Source organism: Atta colombica, unplaced genomic scaffold (genome assembly GCF_001594045.1).
Source record: "Atta colombica isolate Treedump-2 unplaced genomic scaffold, Acol1.0 scaffold236, whole genome shotgun sequence".
Lineage (NCBI taxonomy): Eukaryota > Metazoa > Arthropoda > Insecta > Hymenoptera > Formicidae > Atta > Atta colombica.
In genome coordinates, this window is record NW_017259334.1 from 1,453,586 (window position 1) to 1,472,628 (window position 19,043).

At 31.6% G+C, this 19,043-nt stretch overlaps 3 protein-coding genes across 4 annotated transcripts in view; all 3 read left to right on the forward strand.

The window, feature by feature from the left end:
• The window catches only part of LOC108688583, a 7,286-nt gene extending 989 nt beyond the window's left edge, over nucleotides 1-6,297 (forward strand). The window contains exons 2-4 of the mRNA XM_018194893.1: nucleotides 579-905; nucleotides 1,978-2,110; nucleotides 5,776-6,297. Of these exons, the coding sequence (XP_018050382.1) occupies nucleotides 698-905; nucleotides 1,978-2,110; nucleotides 5,776-5,947 (513 nt within the window). The 5' untranslated portion in view covers nucleotides 579-697 and the 3' untranslated portion in view covers nucleotides 5,948-6,297. The remainder of the gene's footprint in view (nucleotides 1-578; nucleotides 906-1,977; nucleotides 2,111-5,775) is intronic.
• A 3,839-nt stretch (nucleotides 6,298-10,136) lies between these two features.
• LOC108688585 lies at nucleotides 10,137-16,396 on the forward strand. 2 transcript variants are annotated; one of them, XM_018194895.1, is made up of 4 exons: nucleotides 10,137-10,350; nucleotides 10,963-11,278; nucleotides 11,912-12,113; nucleotides 15,725-16,396. In XM_018194895.1, exons 2-4 carry the CDS (start codon nucleotides 11,095-11,097, stop codon nucleotides 15,846-15,848), a joined length of 510 nt encoding a protein of 169 aa, XP_018050384.1. In that variant the 5' UTR covers nucleotides 10,137-10,350; nucleotides 10,963-11,094; the 3' UTR covers nucleotides 15,849-16,396. The 2 variants fall into 2 exon arrangements, with proteins under 2 accessions (XP_018050384.1, XP_018050383.1); XM_018194894.1 differs by having other exon boundaries at nucleotides 11,083-11,278.
• Nucleotides 16,397-17,010: 614 nt separating this feature from the next.
• On the forward strand, nucleotides 17,011-18,773 carry LOC108688559. The gene is made up of 6 exons (XM_018194860.1): nucleotides 17,011-17,165; nucleotides 17,287-17,452; nucleotides 17,565-17,818; nucleotides 17,921-18,150; nucleotides 18,237-18,538; nucleotides 18,687-18,773. The coding sequence occupies exons 1-6, from the start codon at nucleotides 17,011-17,013 to the stop codon at nucleotides 18,771-18,773; spliced, it is 1,194 nt and encodes a 397-aa protein (XP_018050349.1).
• Nucleotides 18,774-19,043: the final 270 nt, after the last annotated feature.

Below are 19,043 nucleotides of genomic sequence, written 5' to 3' on the forward strand. Positions count from 1 at the left end.
AGAGAGAGAGAGAGAGAGAGAGAGAGAGTTGTGACCGGTTCACAACCATCTGGTCGATCGCGGATCCGGAGACGAGTATTTGTTTGGACGATCTGCGTATAAGAAATTGTATACCTTCAAAAATTCAGGTTAAGGCAAACTTACCTCCTGGAGTCGCAAAGTGCGATCGATTGTATGTTTACGTAATAATACGTGATTGTTGAAAGTGGCAGAGTCATCGCCATGAATCGACGTTTACTGCATATACTGCATATTTATCATTAGATACATAATTTCATTGTGATGAATATCATGTTCTCTGATAATATATGCAATGAATAAGAAATTGGAATAATCAAATGGATTTCAATATAATCATGTCGCTTTCAATTTATACGTTATTTTACACACACACACACACACACACACACACACACACACACACGCGCGCGCGCGCGCGCGCGTACACACAACATACGCACAAACATGTAAACAACGTAGGAAAGAAAACAAAAGTAAATTTTTCTAACTATGCATTTACATATGCAAATTTATTCTTTAATTAATCAACTGTGCTCAATATTTGACACTTCTTTCAGATGTAATTCTCTACCAGTGGATTCGTACATTATTACATCTTATGTCTGCCAGAGGATTGACAATAAATTAGGATTATCTCTAGTTTGCCGTAACGCTCGCCTTATTGAAAAAAATCGACATGGATGCCAGTACGGTGCGGTTAGTAATATTTTTGGGCATGTTTCTGATTTTTGCCGGCGATTATAGTGCATTGATCGCTTCAATTTTCGGTAATATAACGGAGAGGAACATAACTGATGCTATGAAAGAACCCAAGGCTCAACTCAAAGGGCCTTCCCATGATAAGATACCAGTTGTTTCGAAAAAAGACATCGATAAAAATAACGGTAAGAGTAAGACTATCGTGTAAATGATACATAATACTTTTTCACAAATGCGTTGCGAAACACAAAATTTAATAATATAATCTTTTTTTTCTACAATAAAACATATTTACTTTGGCAGCAACACAATGATATCCCATTTGAGCTGTAATTTTACCTTTGAGTAAGACATCCTTGCGACAAACTGCTTAGCATTTTCCCTTTATAATTGCTATTGCATAAAAATACATGCGAGATCTACACGCATATATATGTCGTCATACCATTATTCATCGAGTTGCGCTTGTTAGTTTGCATGGAGTTAATTATTACCCTGCGAATTGACTAATTAGTCATGCACTCATCTGTTTTAATTATTTGACAACCATTTGATTTATCGAAATCCCTTCGATTCAAAATGTATGTGCGTCTCATTTGTCTTATCAAAATCTTGTTACAAGCATAACCAGTTCTCAATCGAGAAAATGGAAAGTAGTCTACGATAAAATGAGTTTCAATTCAATTATAGAGTGAATGCGTGTAGCATATTTTTAAATATTATTTATAGATTAAATGGTATAATTAGCGAGCGTTATATACGATAATATTTAATTATAACAATTTAACTGTAACACATTTATGATATTTTATAATGATTTTCTATATTTATATTTTCTATATCACTTAATTATTCCTAAATATTTTCTAACAAATTAATATTATTTTTAATATCAGAAAAAATATAACAATAAACTATAATATATCTATAAAATAGAAAATAGAAAAATAGAATAGCTAACATTATTAATGTATTTGTATAATGTACTAATTAAGTTTCTAAAAATCTGGAACGAAACGAGAATACTTTTGTTTCTGAAAGTAAAAGTCCTTGGCACATCCCAGATCTTTAGAAATTTGACTCGTGTTCTTGGCTTTTAACTTGTCACTTATAGTGAGATTAAACAAAGCTGGTCATTTATTCGAATATGCGTTGTCATTCGGAATAATATTTGTGATCCATTAATCGTCCCATCACTCGGAATGATATTGCATGTGTCACGGCATAATTGACAATATGATTCCGATTTTTGTGCAGTTGCTCTACGCCGTGCAAAGATGATGACAATGATCAAAACTGCTTGCTTGCCGAAGCTAATATGCGAACTCACCAAGTCTGTTCATCAAGACCAACTAAGTGAAATGGAGCGATCTCTTTTAAATCTTATAAGGTATGCAACTACTACTTTTACATTTTAGTTCTATTTCTATTTGTATTACAGGAAGAGAAAGTGGCTTATTAGATTAAATAATAAATAATGAACTTGTCACTAAATCGCAAAGATTGATTTTTTTATTAAAGTTTGATTTTTATCAAAATTAATTAGGGAAGAATCTGATAGTGATAATTGGTATGCTGCTCACTTTATTTGATACAACAAAGTGAGAATCTACTTTCATTGAGGCTCTTGCACCAATGTTCTTACTTTCACTCAACTTTCGATCGGCATTGCAACTAAACGATTCAGGGTCCGTCGACCCTGAAAGGCGCTATCGTGAAGGATATGAAAAAATTATTTCTCTCTGGTCACGCAAATAATGGCACGAGGAAAATTGCTAAGAACATAATTTTACGCGAATACGAATGGCTACGTTTCTTATTCAAAAGCACAAACCGATGACTGTCCATCAATGATGAATGGATGTGTCGAGAAATTTTGCAATCTTCAGCGAAGCTAAAAGCTAATAATCACATGTGCATCACAATTATATACAGGATGTTTTGGAAAACGACGTAGACGACTGTAGGAAATGTCCAACGAGAAATACTTGCTCGCCTGGGAAAATTGGATACCGGGACAATGGCGCGCGGCACATTGTGCACACTGTGCGTATTTTGCAATTTTCATTTACGATCGGACGATGTACAATGCAGCTAGGTCCCACGTATATACGTATCCGCTGTGTTATGCGGATAATGCAAAGAATTATACCGCGAATTCGTGCTTTCACGTTCTGATTAAAAGCAACGTTACGTTAAAACTGACTCTGCTGGAAAATCGGGAAATGCGGCATCTATCTGCTTTTAAATCCCTATATTTGCATAGTGTGGAATGTATCATCGCAGTGGACCCGATGCACAGACATTTCCAACATGAATGTATTAATATACATTCAAGAGTGTTGATCCTCACCACACGAACACGTATTCCTTAGAACATTGGTATATTGAAAACGGAAAAGGAGGCCAAATTAGCGTCTTCATAATCTTTAATTAACCTTAATATAACAAATCAGTTATTTTGAAAATCACAACGCGCGTTCTAAATATATAATTTTTGTAATTAATTACATCGTAAACAAATTTCGTAACGAAATAGTATGCAAAATATATTATTTAATATTTATTTAACCATTACAATTTGATTGATTTTAATTTGTCTTTAAGAATTATGATAACCTAATCGTGAATGTTATCGTAAATTAATGATCAAGTCGCATATTTTGAAAAATGGCCAACTGAAAGCTATCGCGCGAAAGTTAGCTGTCTCTTATGTAAGTTCATCCGAAAACGCGCACGTCTTGCCGCACCTCATCGTAACCTCGACGAATACTTTCCTTTTCATTATCCAATCTGTATACTTTCTCCGCGACACGGCATACATAGCATTTTGCATCTGCTATGCGGCCTTCTCTGGTTTGCTTCTGTAAACATTTCATCGATAAATAATGTAAGCTGATAGAAAGCAATGAGTTATTTACAATTTCGATAATTAATTCATAGTTTCTGGTTAAAAAAACGCTCGATCATTTCATGCTCGTCATAAATTATATACAGAACTATTTTCATTTTCAAAATAAACGTAAATTTCTCGTATTATTCATGAATAAAGTTTTTATGTACATATTTTACTTAACATACTTTTTACACACAATATATAATAAGAAAGCAAATTAATATGTAATGGTTTCTTCCTACAAGATAGTACTTTTTATTTAACATCTTAGCTTTTCGTTTCTTATGTTAATAATTAGAAATTAGAATATTTACGCATTTTATTATCTCTTTTTTCTAATAATATTTGTTCTAAAATATATTATACTTAAAAATCTATTATAGAATGATAATTCGCTAATAATAAACGAGTAAAGTAATTATCATAATATGATTAAATAACAAAAATTAAAGGAATGTTTATACATATCGTTTATATATATCGTAAATCGGATCTTAAAGATATTAAAACGAGCTCAAATAAAAGTCTCATATTTATTACGGCCGTTCATTTCCACGTGTTAAACGAAAACGACGTCGACGAACAGTAAAATGAATTGATGCAGAAAAGCGAGTTCCATTAGAAAGTATAATGAACCAAAACGACAGCATTGTCCCGACGTATAGTACATTTTTGTTTTCGTTTAAAAGCACAATATTTCTTTACACTACATTGCACACTCATTAAAAGTTACACGTGTATTTGTGATAAGATAAAAATTCCGTAGTTTCTATATTAAACTGAATAAATATTTATGCATAAATTTATCTATTTATAAAATAGAGGCCACATAGAAGGGACACGACTGTGGAAAATATTGTATTAAAACTTCCCGAAAAGTTTTCAAATATAACTTTAAATATAATTACAAGTCGTAGATAGAGTAAATATATGCGCGCGTTATCTTTCGCACGTCTTCATTGTCTTTTCTGTGTGAAAGTGGGCATCCCCGAGCGAAAGAAGATCGTCCTAGGAAGGATTCTTGCGCCGCAGTTAATGTCCCGGAAGGATCCAAGCTTTATATTTACTTTTATGCCTGCGTAAACGCCAGTCCATTCTGACGCATCCCGATTTTTATCGGCGCGGATCGCTCCGGGTTAAACCGATCAAGATGGAGAGGCTAAAAAGCCGTTTGCGTTTACTCGTTATATTCTGGCGCCCCTTCGAAGCTGGGAATCGTAAAGAGGGGAAGAGCTTTCTTTCTCTTTTCCAATGGAGGAAAACGTCTTCTGCGGGAGTCATGCGTGACGAAACTGCCGCGCTTTTGCTCTTCCGACAGATCGAACGATTTCTCGAAGAATTCAGCGCGGTATCCGTTAGCTTTTGACGAGATCCGGATGGTTTTTTTAAAGCAAAAATCGTTGGCAATCGACGTCGATTTTAGTTCTCACGGAAATCCGAGGGAATAGATTTGCAAAGCAACGTACGTGAGAATCTTCGCGAAAAAATCCGGAAGAAAGCGATTTGCCTTGCTGCTTTGTATTCCGGTAATAGTTTACTTCAATAATGCTTTCTACAAACGTTTCTAAATTATTCTTTCAGCTAAAGAAAGAATCAGAGAAATCGATATATTACAGACTTGTTTAAAGTAGAATATTATCACGAGAGATTTTCACATAATTTTGTTCTAAAAGAGACGACGAAACTTAGTTTGTTCCCTTTCAACTTATCTGAAAATGCAAATGCGGGTATATTGAAGAGAAAGGATTCGATAATATATCCTCGTTTTTGCTGGATGCAACTGGACTTTGCATTAATATGTCTATTTATAGTCATGGTTGATGTCGATATCGAAAGTAAAAGGTGAATTACCTTGTGCTAATTTTTATGCAGCTAAACCAGTTTCACACGATCAACTGTTTCGATATTCGATTCAGTTTTGTAGCACTTTGCCAGACGAAAAAATTTTATGACTGTCACGATATTTAAAACGTATTTTATTATACACATATCCACACTTATATAAAAATATAAAAATAAATGAATCTTAAACTTTTGATTGATGTGCAAAAATCGATTTTACGATAAATGACCTGATTATCATACCAATGCGAAAATAATTGCATCTCGCGACGCACGGGAAGCTGATTACGCTAATAAAAACTCTATGTTACTTTCAGAGATACAAGTCTGAACACAATGGCGGAAGTACCATCGAGATATCACTTCGCGGCTCACATGGGTCAACTGATTTCTGGTATAGAAGGCCAAGGTTGTCATAACTTTTACCCGACATGTCCGTTGCCGGGTATTAGAGTTCTGAACATGATGAAGAAGATTCGTCTACGCTAAAGCATGATTACCATCACTGTTGAAATCGATGATTTAATTAACCTGTGATATTGTGAAAGGAGGAGACTGGGGCTAATAGACTCATTTTTCGGTTTCGAATTTTTATAGACGAAATTAAGGGACTTATCGAAAAAATAAATTCTATACTTGTTACTACATACATTTGACTACCTAATAATGTTTTAATAATAAGGGGAAACTGATAACTAATATTTAAAAAATACATTTTTCTAGTGCATTCCATTTGATTCAACTAGCCCGGGATAATTCGACTAAGATTATTAAAATAAAGATTAATGTATTTTAAGCTACATCTTTGGCTACATATTAATAAAACTTTTATAAAGATATATTTCAATATATCTCTATTTTCTCATATCGCTAACGTTAATTTTTCGTAAACGATCTTTTTAAATTTTTAACAAGGTGTCAATTTGAAGTAGGACAAATTTTTCGAAACTTCGTGATATTTTATAATTGAAAAATTTTTGGCGTTCTCGAACAAGTATATTAAAAAAAGAAGCTATATCGAAAAAAATTCTTTCTCTCTCATTATATCATATAAAATTATTTGAATAATTTAAAGGACATTACAACACGCAGCATATATTGGGTTGTCCGGAAAGTTCATGCCGAACTAACCTATATAATTTAATAAATGTATGAAAATTTAAATTTTCTGCGTTTCAATTTTCCTTCAACATCGGCACGAACTTTCCGGACAACCCAATACAAAGCGAAATCCATTTTTATTACAATATGAATGAAAAATTTTAATAATACAACATACAGATTATAAATTATAGATTATAAGTTATTTAATTTATTGCTTAATGATTAACGTTTTGCTTCCCTCTCCTGGCTGTATTGTATTATCTTTAAATATCAAAACTTCATAAACTCAATTACGTGTGCAGTGCACAGTACAAGCGTTACATGATAGAATGTAAAAGATGCAGGTCAGATATTCAAGGAATTTTTTAGCGATTACAACAGCCTATCGATGTCTTAATAAAGTGAATTAATAATTAATCTCATTTACCAGTCACCCGTTATTTTGAAAAATTGATAAAGTTTTTTGATCTCACCTCTTTGCTGTATTATATACAACGAAAAAGGAGCTGGAAATTGCAGCAGGAAATCGCACGTGGCTTGGCATCGATGCAAGAAACGTCAATAAACTCCAACGACAATATCATGCGATAATTTTTGCAAGGATTCCAAATGTGTCGCTGGCTGTTTCGGAGAGCGGAGAGGTCGGTTAGTGGCGCGGTTTCATCGGTATTACATCCCGTTTGTCCTCGCGTATCGCTCCAGCTCTAACTGCTAACCGAGACTCTTGGCACGATCTCGTTTACGATCGCACGGTTCGTTGGAAAATGTCCACTCGGGACGAGTTGGCATCGGGCTTAAGTCGATAAAGACGCCGACGATTATTCTAATAATTTTCGCGCGTTTCCCCGTTGGGTTCCGGATTATATCTGGGGATGGCAGCGCTTTTGTATTAAAATAGGAAAAAGAATAGGGTAGAGCGGAGATCGGGAATACTGATAATTTGGCAAAGCGTCACCATGGGACTTCCTACGGAAATGCACGATTTCGGGATCGTATGCAATGAACTTATGACAATGACTGGGAGAATATTTCGCAATAAAAAAAAGAATGTTCTGTATGTTGTCTGCATTTTTGCTATTTCTCATTGAAATATGATAATATTCTGACGCAATAGCATAGAAATAAATAAAAGCTTGGAAGTGCAAGTATAAAATTAAAGAATATAAGATATACACATTATATAAAAATAATATTTAAGAAATATAAAATAAAATTTAAAGTCATAAATTACATAGAGTATAGGAATATTTTGTAACCATAAAATGAAATATTCGATGTTTTCAAGTTACAATTTATTTATTTTTTTCGTTATTAAAATATATATAGAATAAATAGAAAGTTATAAAATAAGTGATTACGATACGTCGCATTATACAAGATTTTTAAAATATAAAATCTAAAAATGAATTCTACAAGGTTACAGTATACCAAGTGAAAGTAGTGACACGTATAAGCGAGATGTAAGTACCTACTTATTAACAAATAAATAAACTGTAACATTGAGTATAAATACATCCATATGAATGCATGTATCATCTTTTAAATTTACAAATTAATTATTACAAATAATTACAGAGATTGACAGAATAATTTTCTAAAATTAATGGAAAGAACTGAATGTTAACATTAATTCAGATATTTTTCTATAATTTTAATAATCTATTGATTTAATTTTGATTTATAATTTTAATAATCTATTGATATGAATTTACGAGCTAAAATTTTTATTTTATGGTCCAACCGAGATTTTGAAATTTCGCAGAATATTGTCATTTTTTTCTCTCAGTAATTAACATTATTATCACGAAAACTTGAGTATCGTTTATATATTGCATCGCCAGAAACATGATTTATCATTGTGCAAATTATATTCTATTGTACAATATAATATTAATATTCCTGAGTGCGAACAAAAACGAAGTAGGGGAGACCAGGATCAGTTGACTATAAGATTAAGTAGAATAATCGAAGTTATTAAACAAAACGCGAGACATACGTAAATGTATCTGAGCACGCAGCAGCGACTGCTGCTAAGTCTGCTGTAACATCTTGCAAACACATCTATGATAGAAGTTATGCCACAATTTTAAAAAATCGTATACCTAGTAAATATTTTTATTCTTAAAGTTTTTATTTTACAACCGTATATGTCTGAGATATTTGATTTCTACTTAGATAGTAAGTGTAGTTTTACTCAGATAGCAAGCTATGTCATTTTGACGTCAAATGACGTCATTTTGACATTATCAGGATACTTAATAAAGTTCCAATAGATTTTTTTTTATGTGTTTCTTTGTTATCGTATATTGTTAATATTAAAAAACAAATGAACGAATGGAGATAGTAGACTAACCACAGCATCATCATGGAACTGTATGATTCATTTAATGATGACTCATATAGTACTTACTCCAAATTTTATTCCTTTGAAGAGATTTTCCTCAGTGGTAAATATTATAAGTTTAATTAATTTCCCTTATGTCCAATCGAAAACTAGACTCATTCGACATGTTTTTGCACAAAATGAACAAATTTCACAAAAAAAATTTTTGTTTTGCTCTCTTGAAGTTTAACTTAAATATATTTAACTTAAATATGTGATATCAATTTGCCAGAAAATATCTACTCTCTAAATCTGAATACTCTCTAAATCAGTGGATAGTTACTAATTACCCAGTGGCACACTTGGCACTGGATAATCAATGAAGTTCAATTACCTAGTGGCATACTTGGCATTGGATAATCAATGAAGTTCAACTAACAAAGAAAAAAATGTTTGAGTCATTATATAACTAAAATACTAATTTAAATTCTCAAGATCTTTTGATTTTTTTCTTTTATAATTCTTCACTGCGTTTTACATTATTCTTCAAAAAATTAAGTTATATTCATCAGCAATTTATATTCTGAGGATGGCTTAATCTCGTAGTTAAAATACATATTATACGAATTTTTGTAATATGAATTTTTATAATGGGAAAATTTTATTTTAAATATTTGTAAAATAATTGTTTCTTTTTTTCTTTAATATATGTAACTTTTTAATTAGATATATTTATTTGACTTTTATTGCCCTGTCGATACATTAACTTTTTGTTTTATTACAAAAATCTTTTACTTTATTATATAAAATACTGATATTTGCACGTTAATTTCAATCTTCCAATATCATTCATGGAATTTATGCACTAAAACAAGATTAATTAAATCACATAATAAATATTAGTTAGATTAGGGATCTCACATTTCATTCACTGATTAGTGCATACTTGGCACTAATATCAATGATTATCCACTGATTTAGATTTAAAGAATAAGTACATAGCTCAATTTAGATAGAACGCAATGTCTAATCCTGCTAGGAAGAACCAAGTTACAAAAGTTATGTCTGCGGAATTTGTTCTCAATGATCTGATGCGAAGAAATCCTCGAAATGTTACAACATGTGCCAAATGTTATAACATGTAACTAGCTAGGATCGAAGGCTTCGGGTAACGGGAAGGGGCAATCACTTTCTCTTCGTTGGCATGAGCAACGGTCTCATGCTCTGAGGAACATTCAGCAACAAGTTTTTACTAAAGCAGCAAGCAGCCGCCAGTTTGTAGGCTGTGAGTTTTTGACCAAAGTCACATGCGTTGATGTAGTTGAAGTGCGTGTTTCAGATGATACATGTTTGTATAATTGAACGGAAAAACATATCGATGCGGTAGAAGTGCAGTATACGCAATCTATTATGAATTGCATAATCATGGTGCTTTGAAATAACAGCAATCGATCTATTCATGAAGGTGCGATTGAATGATTTGAACTATGTGAAGTGCGTGACTAAAATTTCATAAATAGTAGAAAATGTAGAATTTTATTAAAGAAAAAAGTGAAGGGTTCGATTAATTGAAATATTTTCATAATGAATAATGTAATTTATGTATAAGATGCATTTTTCTTGCATTATTATTATAGTTTATAATTATGCACTCAGAGAAAAGATTGTTTCGATTCAAAGAAATGTTTCTATACGGTTAAAAAAAAAAATTTCTTTGATTTGTGAAAAAATTTTTTTAATTTATTTTTTAAAAGCAAATAAAATTTATTTGATTAAAAAAAATTATGTTCAAATATAATTGACATTCAAATCATAATTTTTTCATAATCAAAAGAAAATCAAATCAAAGAAATTTTTTTATAAATTAAAGAAATTTTTTCATTTAACCGAAATTTCTTTAAATCGAAGCAACCTTGTCTCTGTGTAACAATCATAGAAAAAAATAAATTTAAAAAATGAATTAAGAAGATATTTGTAAAATATAAATTATATAATGATAAAATGGAAAGATTAAATGGAAAGATTGTTTCTTTACATATACACTAACATAAAGTATTCTCTTTTGTATGAAATATAGAAAGTTGCACGACGGAAAGAAGAAGTATTACTCACGCACAATAGCGGAAGTTAATCTCAACGTCCGTTTCAGTCGAGTCGGTTTCACAACACTTTTTATAATAACTAACGAATGTCTTAGCTCTACTACATAATGCAATTGCCGCGGACATTCTTGCGCTTTGGTTGCTACTTCCTGGTATTGATACTTGTCACAGTGGCCGATCAAAACGAACCACACTTCGAAATTCCGGTGCAGTTGATCGGTTTTCCGGTAATTATAGCAAGTGTAAGAATCATCAACTTCCTCAAGAAGCTCGCTTATGCTTTAAGTCCAGGTAATGCATACAGAAAAGATATATTTTATAATAATGTAATTCTTATATTTACATATTATATTTATATATCACGTATTATATGACCGTATTTTTTTTATTATAATGATCGACGAGAGTGTGAATAGATTATTATTGAAATGGCAAAAGAGGAAATATAAAGATTAGTAAAAGAATATTGCCAATATTAATGGCCGAGCATGAAAGCACCGAGCATGAAAGCAAGAATATTATATGTCATAGGTTATTTGCCTTTTCCGCGGTTAACTCATCAGATACGTGACTCAAATCAACGAACAGCGAAAACGAAAGTGTTCCACTTGTTACAACTTCTCTCTCCGATCACGAAGCCATGTAATGACTTAATAATTGATCGAAATTGCTTACCGTTAAATGAATACGTACGCCAAGAATTAGAACAAAAGAAGGCTATTACAATGAATTTCGAAATGCTTTATAATTATCAAACGAATTAAAACAACAAATTAAGATCATTGTATTTAGAAAAATTATGTTACTTATTATATGTGCAAAAAATTTTTAACTTCATAGATGAACAGTTATTAAATTTCAATAAACTAAATTAAGTTTTTATATTTTGTAAATCTTTTAAAAGTATTCTTTTTGAATTCTTAGATACTTATATCAGTCGAGTAAAACGAGCACATCCTTTGATATACGATGAAAAGATCTTAGACATTGACCAAGTCGAAAAGAAGCTAGTAGCTGAGCTCGGAAATAATGTTTGCATCTACGAGAAAATTTGTGTCAAGTATGCGGAACGATCTCTTCAAAGAAAAAATTGGGAACGCGTTCTTAATTGGAATGAAATATTCAGGTATAAACTGCAATATTGTAATCGCTATTTAATTTAGTTGATAATTTTAATAAATATGTAATATATTGAAAATATTCGAGTAATATCAAAAAGAAATTATAATACTAAAAAAATTGAGGATGTATACGTTCGACTTCAGGACGAGAGAGTACACTATCGTTATACATGCTCTTTCATGATTGCATTACGCAATCATGATTCTGAAGTTCATGGTTGAAAGAATCTAATCTTGAAATCAGGTTTCATGGCTGAATATTTTACCTTACTTAGGAAATACAATCGGTAGAGATTTTTTTTTTAATAAATCCATTAAAACAATGTAATAAAATACCACCGTACCACGTCTTGCGCAATGTTATAGGAGAAATCGGGGTCAGTTGTCACAGGTGTTTTATTAATGATTTTTAAAAAAAAGTAGATGTCTGATTTTGAAATATTGGGAGTACAAATTAGTTCGGTCCGTTTTTTTGTGTTCAAAAATGCATTTATTTCAAAACAAAATGAATGAACAGAATCAATTAAAGTATTGTCGCTGCTTATTACTTTTTCCTATCTCTCAGGCAATTTTCGAATTCCATCTCGAAAAAATGATTCGTCTTTAGAGGCGATCCAATTTTGGAGCCAATTTTCGATTTCTGCGAAAGAAGTGAACCGGTGGCAAATCGTGCTGCATCCTTCGGAACAACCAGTAATCAGAAGGACCAATGTCCGAAGAATATGGCGGGTGCGGTAAAACATCCCGTTTGAGCGTTTCCAAATATTTTTTTATGACTTTAGCGACATGAGGCCGAGCGTTGTCATGAAGAAGACTTTGTCTTCGAATTTTTTTGGCTGTCCAGAGCGAGGCTTGTCTTCAACGCTGAAATCTCCATCCTTGAAACGTCGAAACCATTTCCTACATGATTTATCAGTTGGAGCAGTGTCATAAATTTCGACAAGCATTCGATGGGCTTCAGCCGCACTTCCAATTAAAGCAAAAAATCAAAACCTAATTGCCTCCCGCAAATGCTGCTTGGTTAACACAAAATTCGACATTTCAAACACAGTAAAAATCAAGATTTTTGTATGAAACTCAAAGCGATATAAACTGAATATTATTAGCAGATGTTTAACCTCTCTGAAACCGCCAAAATCAGCTGTCACTATGAACCATTCATAACAGCTGGAATCATCTTTAAGGAAACGGACCGAACTAATTTGTACTTCCAATATTATATATACGTTATAATATGTCTACATTCTTTATTTAAAGGTATTTAAAAAATTATTATTATTATTCGTGAATTTATCATATCATAAAAATAAGTTATTTAATTATGAAGCTATACGAAAATGTGACAATTAACTCAGTGTTTTGGATTGATTGTCATACGTTCTAGAGTTGGTAGTAGCACATTTTTTGTTATGGACAACACATATAAAAAATACAATTTTTATTTTAATATCAGTTCTATATTTTGAGAAATAATAATAATTATGGTATTAATACAAATAAAATAGTTATTTTAATTATAAAATACATAATTTGTTTTTGTACCGTAGTTTCCATATGAAAAATGAAAAACATATATACATACCTATATATATGAAATATATAATAAATTTGTAATAAGTATATTCTCTAAAAATGTGTTCTCTAAAAATATTAAAATTTATTGTCACTTAACGTCGTCAATCTATTCCACATAGCCATTTTTAATAAAAGAGATTGTATTTACAAACTTTGTCACAGGATAATGATTAATTAATTGTAGTATACAAAAATCTTCTAAGACATATCATTTTCTATGAATACAGGGATACCGCGATTAATAATGTCAACTTGTCAGACAACAAAATAGATGATAAGAAAAATTTACTCACCAACTTCATTTTCTTAAAAATCATTATAAATAATATATACAATGCTTGTGATGCAAATCATTTTACAACAAATTAATATTATATCAACAATCAAGAAAAGAGATTTTTCTGTTCTGTTTGAGTTATAAACATTTTAACAATCAATCCTAGTCACAACAATCAGCTCTAGTCTCCTTTATAACATTTCGTATGATAAATATATAATGTAATAGATATTTATTCACTTTTGCAAGACTATGGCATTATTAATAACAAATATAAAAATGAAGGCAAAAAATTAGTTTTCTATTATAAAAAAATGATTTTTTTTTTAATATATGCGAAATCAATCTCTCAATAAATTTAGATCTCTTTTAAGAAAAATTCTGAAGAAATTATTTAATGTAAAATTAAACATATTTTATAAATAATTAAAAGTTAAAGTAAAATTTCTAAATTGTTAACAAGTTAATGCAAATTGTTTAATCATTTTATATTTTAGTAAGATATTAAAGTAGATGTATTCCATAACTAATCTTATCATATTTCATTTGTCAAATTATCGAAAGAAAAAAAATGTTTTCTAATTAGAAAAAAAAATTAAATTTCCATCTATGAAGACACATGATACATAACGCTTAATCGATCAATAAGCGGTCGAGACGTGTCGTAATGCGTCGTAAAATCATAGTGAGGACGATAATGTCAAGATACGATCTACAAATTCTGAAAAGGAGTGCACCCAGAGGTGCTCTCCGTTAATGGCGACAGAAAGTTTTTTCTCCTTTCTGTCCTCGTTTCTCACGCTGTGGGAGATATAATAGAAATCCCTGCTACCGTCTATGCGCTCCGTGCAACCATTCTCCGCCTTCACGGAGCTTACACTAAATTCAGTTGTAAGTAACGCTAGGAGCAGATAGCCTTTAATGGTGCTTCCACAGGCGCTCTAATGCATTCTGATAGCTGCTTCTCTTTCTTCATCGTCACTCTTCATCGTCAACTTTTCTTCTGATCATTCTCGTGTCTCACCTGTGTATCCAAGCAGGCTGTGTTTTATGACTGCCTTAGTATCTGCCGGATCTGTAGGTTTGAGGATCTGTCGACTTATCTCGGACCTCCTAATGCCCCGCGACTCGAGATAGCGAGCACGTGTCGCCATGCCTGTCGACGAACGATGCATCTTTTTAAGACGCATTTCGTACTTTGGGTTTCCTTCTCGTCAGCTGTGGCAACCTGCGGGTACCTCACGTAGATAGAAATATTCAAGATGTGGGAGACTGAGAGATCCGCAGGAGTAGAAGGAGAGTAGATAAATTGGAGATTGGCGGCAACTACCGTCTAGACGGACTTAACCGACCATGTATGAGGGACAAAGATTGTTCCGGACGCCTTCTCCGACTAGTCTTGGGGAAAGCGATCAGCGATAGAAGGCTTGTAAGAGAAGTGGCGTCATTAGAAATTAGGAATCCATTTAGAAAAGATAGTGATGTCGCGTAGACAAAAATAATGACGACTAAGCGATAAAACATCGCCTGTTTTATAGCCGATGTGACGCAGCAACAAACATATATATATATATATATATATGTATATATACATAGTGGTAGAAATATTATATTTCTTATCGTATTCTTATCGTATTTCTATTTTTTCCTCTTTCTATTTTTTTTCTCTTCCCTTCCTGCTTTTATTCGAATCTCTCTTCTAATATTAATGCAGTAGCTAGTATAGAAGTAATATTATCAGTAATTTGAGTCATTATCTTGCAGGGAGTACAAGTCATCGTCCAACTCGATGAAAGAGAATTACTTGCTGAGCGTCTTTATGGGCGACATTATTGGCAATCCGAAGCTATGTTACTTATTGGCAAAGAGAGGCAGAGCCTGCGAGTAATTTGTTCGATAAGAAGCGAAGTATTAGCATCTTTTAGTTAAATCTTGATGCCATAAACTTTAAATATTCGCGAAAGTAAACTATAATCTGTTTTTTTTTTCTTTTTTGTATAATGTGGATGCATGGGTTTATATAATCGTAATCGTTTACATTGATTGTGTGAAAGATATAGTTCCTTTTTATTATTAAATTATTATTTCTAATATTATTAGTCAATTGATCTTTTAAAATAAATCGTAAATTGTTTTTAACAGAGAAGAAGTACAAATTAAATACATAAAAAATCGTCATGAGAAATATATGATTATGTAATATAGCAAATGTATAATTATTTTAATATTTTATTTGCATAATTATAAATTCTCTCAAACATATCTTTCGCTTCACTTTATGTAATTTCGTATTTCTTTCTTTTGTGTTTCTTCAATTTGCTGTATGTCCATGCCATAACAGTTCCCATCAATGAATAGCGTCACATAATACATCATTGCACGCAAAATTTACTGTTATTATGTGAAAATAAATTGTTTGATATTTAAGAAACCATACATGAATCCTCTTATTTTCAAAGAATTGTTACGAAAATTCGTGTTCTTTGGCAGTATGTCCACTGATGTACACACACACACACACACACACACACACACACACACACACACACACACACACACACACACACACACACACACACACACACACACACAGATTCGAAATGCACATATGGAGTGAGAGTTGCTTATAGTGACGAGTTACTACCCACGTCTTTCCGACCGAACAGTTAACCGGAGAATTGATTTTGAAGAAAGTTTCAGTTGGTTCGAAACCTAGAAAGGCGACGATCGTTTGCATTAAGAAAAGAAAAAAATAATTAAATTCGATTATGTTATACATCTAAAAAATTGAAATAAATAAAAATTCGTGACATAATTAGACATAAATAAGTTTCTTATTAAAGTGCTTCGTACTGTTTGCAAAGAAAATTAATATTACGGTGATTTTATAATAGAATGTTAGAGTGAAAGTGTTTTAATGTTGGATATATTACATTTAACAGTGCATTAAAAATCCGTAAAGTTATTAAATTTTACCGAGTCGGTCTTCTACCGAGCAAGACATTTGTATTTATTAAAAATAAAGATAGACTTTACAATTATATTTCAAAATGATAAGTAAATTTATCTTCGTTTGGTGCCTCTTGTATTTATATTCCGAAGCTCACGCCGAACATTTCTCACAATATTTTCAAGAATCATCTGACAATACTCAATGCATTTTTGATGTTCCTCGAAAGATTTACAATGTAACAGATTTATTACGGTAAGTATAATACAATATTCTCTATTTGTAGAGTATATCGAAAAAAATATTTAAATGAAAATTGTATCAAAATGATAATAAAAATTATCTAATTATTGTTTATGTTCAATTAATCATACAGATGCATGGATGAACTCGCTATCGATCTTTTTGCTCAAAATAGAGATCAATCGTTAATTGTAGGACGAACAAGTCAAACGGATTCGTCAGATTACGAAGATAATTCTTATGGATTTCCTTATGAAAATATAATCTCAAATTTACTTAATATTGCTCAAGTTCCATCGGTAGGTTCAACTTGTATGTTTTTAATATATTTCAATAATATAAAATTTATCTCTCTTTATTAATATATTAAAAATATTTTAGTATATTAATATTTTTTAAAATATTTTACAGGAATATAACAATGTCCCATTAGATTCTAATATTGGAAATTATCAATTAAATACGCTGATCAATCCTCTCAATCAATTTGGTAGTCTTGGAGCAAATATCTTTAATGCTATATCATCAATCTCTCGCTACGATGATCTAAAATGCGTGCCGAGAATACTCTGTGAAGTGGCGAGTGGAAACCCACCGAGAGAATATAAGCAAGCGGAGAACAATGAGCAATATTTAGGAGAATCTGGAAGAAATATTTTCACGCAGTTCGTATTTTTTATAAAATACAAAATTAAAAAATTTATAATAATACACATTCCATTAATTGATTATAGCAAATAATTACGTGGTTTTTTTTATATTATCAGGTGGCTCACCGGATTGGCACAAGCATCTCCTATACTAAGTTTTGCTCGAGCTACCGTTTTGGGTTATAGCAGCAATGGAAATCCAGCTACGTGTTACCGCGCATTTCCGAGATGTCCGCGTAATCCCGACAAACTGTTGCATTATCTGAACAATCATAATGGTGGATTCTTTCAGTTCTTCAACAGAAACGGACGCAAGAGATATTCTCAATCATCTTACGCTTTGCAAGGTAGAAGTTGTACCGTAGATTTGTTCGCAAGTGACATTTATAATTCATGCTTTTGTACGAGTTAAATCACATTCATTTCTTGACAGATAATTCGGAACTGAGCGAAGAAAAAAGACGGAATGCTCCGCTGCCGAATATTGCTGGAGAAGCTGATCGTACTGGAACGGACAAGTTAAAGTTTGACTTTCCTGTTTTGACAAACCAAAATCGCGGAAAAAGCTTCTTTCCGAGGGAAAATACATTGGAAAACTCGGGACGAGTGGTTTTCCCAGATTATGAGGACTCGAGCGGTCGCCTATTGAAAAATAGAATTTCTAAATCCCTGTCAGACTTACGAGATTTTGATGTAAATACATTTTCACGAGACCCTTTACTAGTTTTCCCTCAGGTAATAAAATTATGTTTCTTTATTATGCCTACAATTAGAAAAATTAACGAAAATAAAACAATAAAAGACAAAAATATAATGAAAATAAAAGCAAGCGATATATAAGCATGTAATTTTTATATGCTTAATGACATAAAATATTTTCTAGGAATCGAAGGCTCAAGCTGTTCATGTTTTACGTTTTTCTGAATCTCCGGACTCGATACCTCACAATACATTTCAGTTTCCACATTAATATAACTTTAATTTTTTCGTTACTAATAAATTTTCAAATATTTAGGACTATTAATTGTTATACATTTTTGTTTATAAATTAATCGAGATGTTACATATATTTAAAAAATCCGAAAAAAGATTAATTAAGTTAATTTTATTGCGATTGTTATCAACTGTTCATAAAATCTAATCCGTAAAAAACACTGACAAATATGTATTTTTTTAAATTTATAGTTTACATTTTATCTCCAAATGATTCATAATGGGATATATAGACGATATATATATA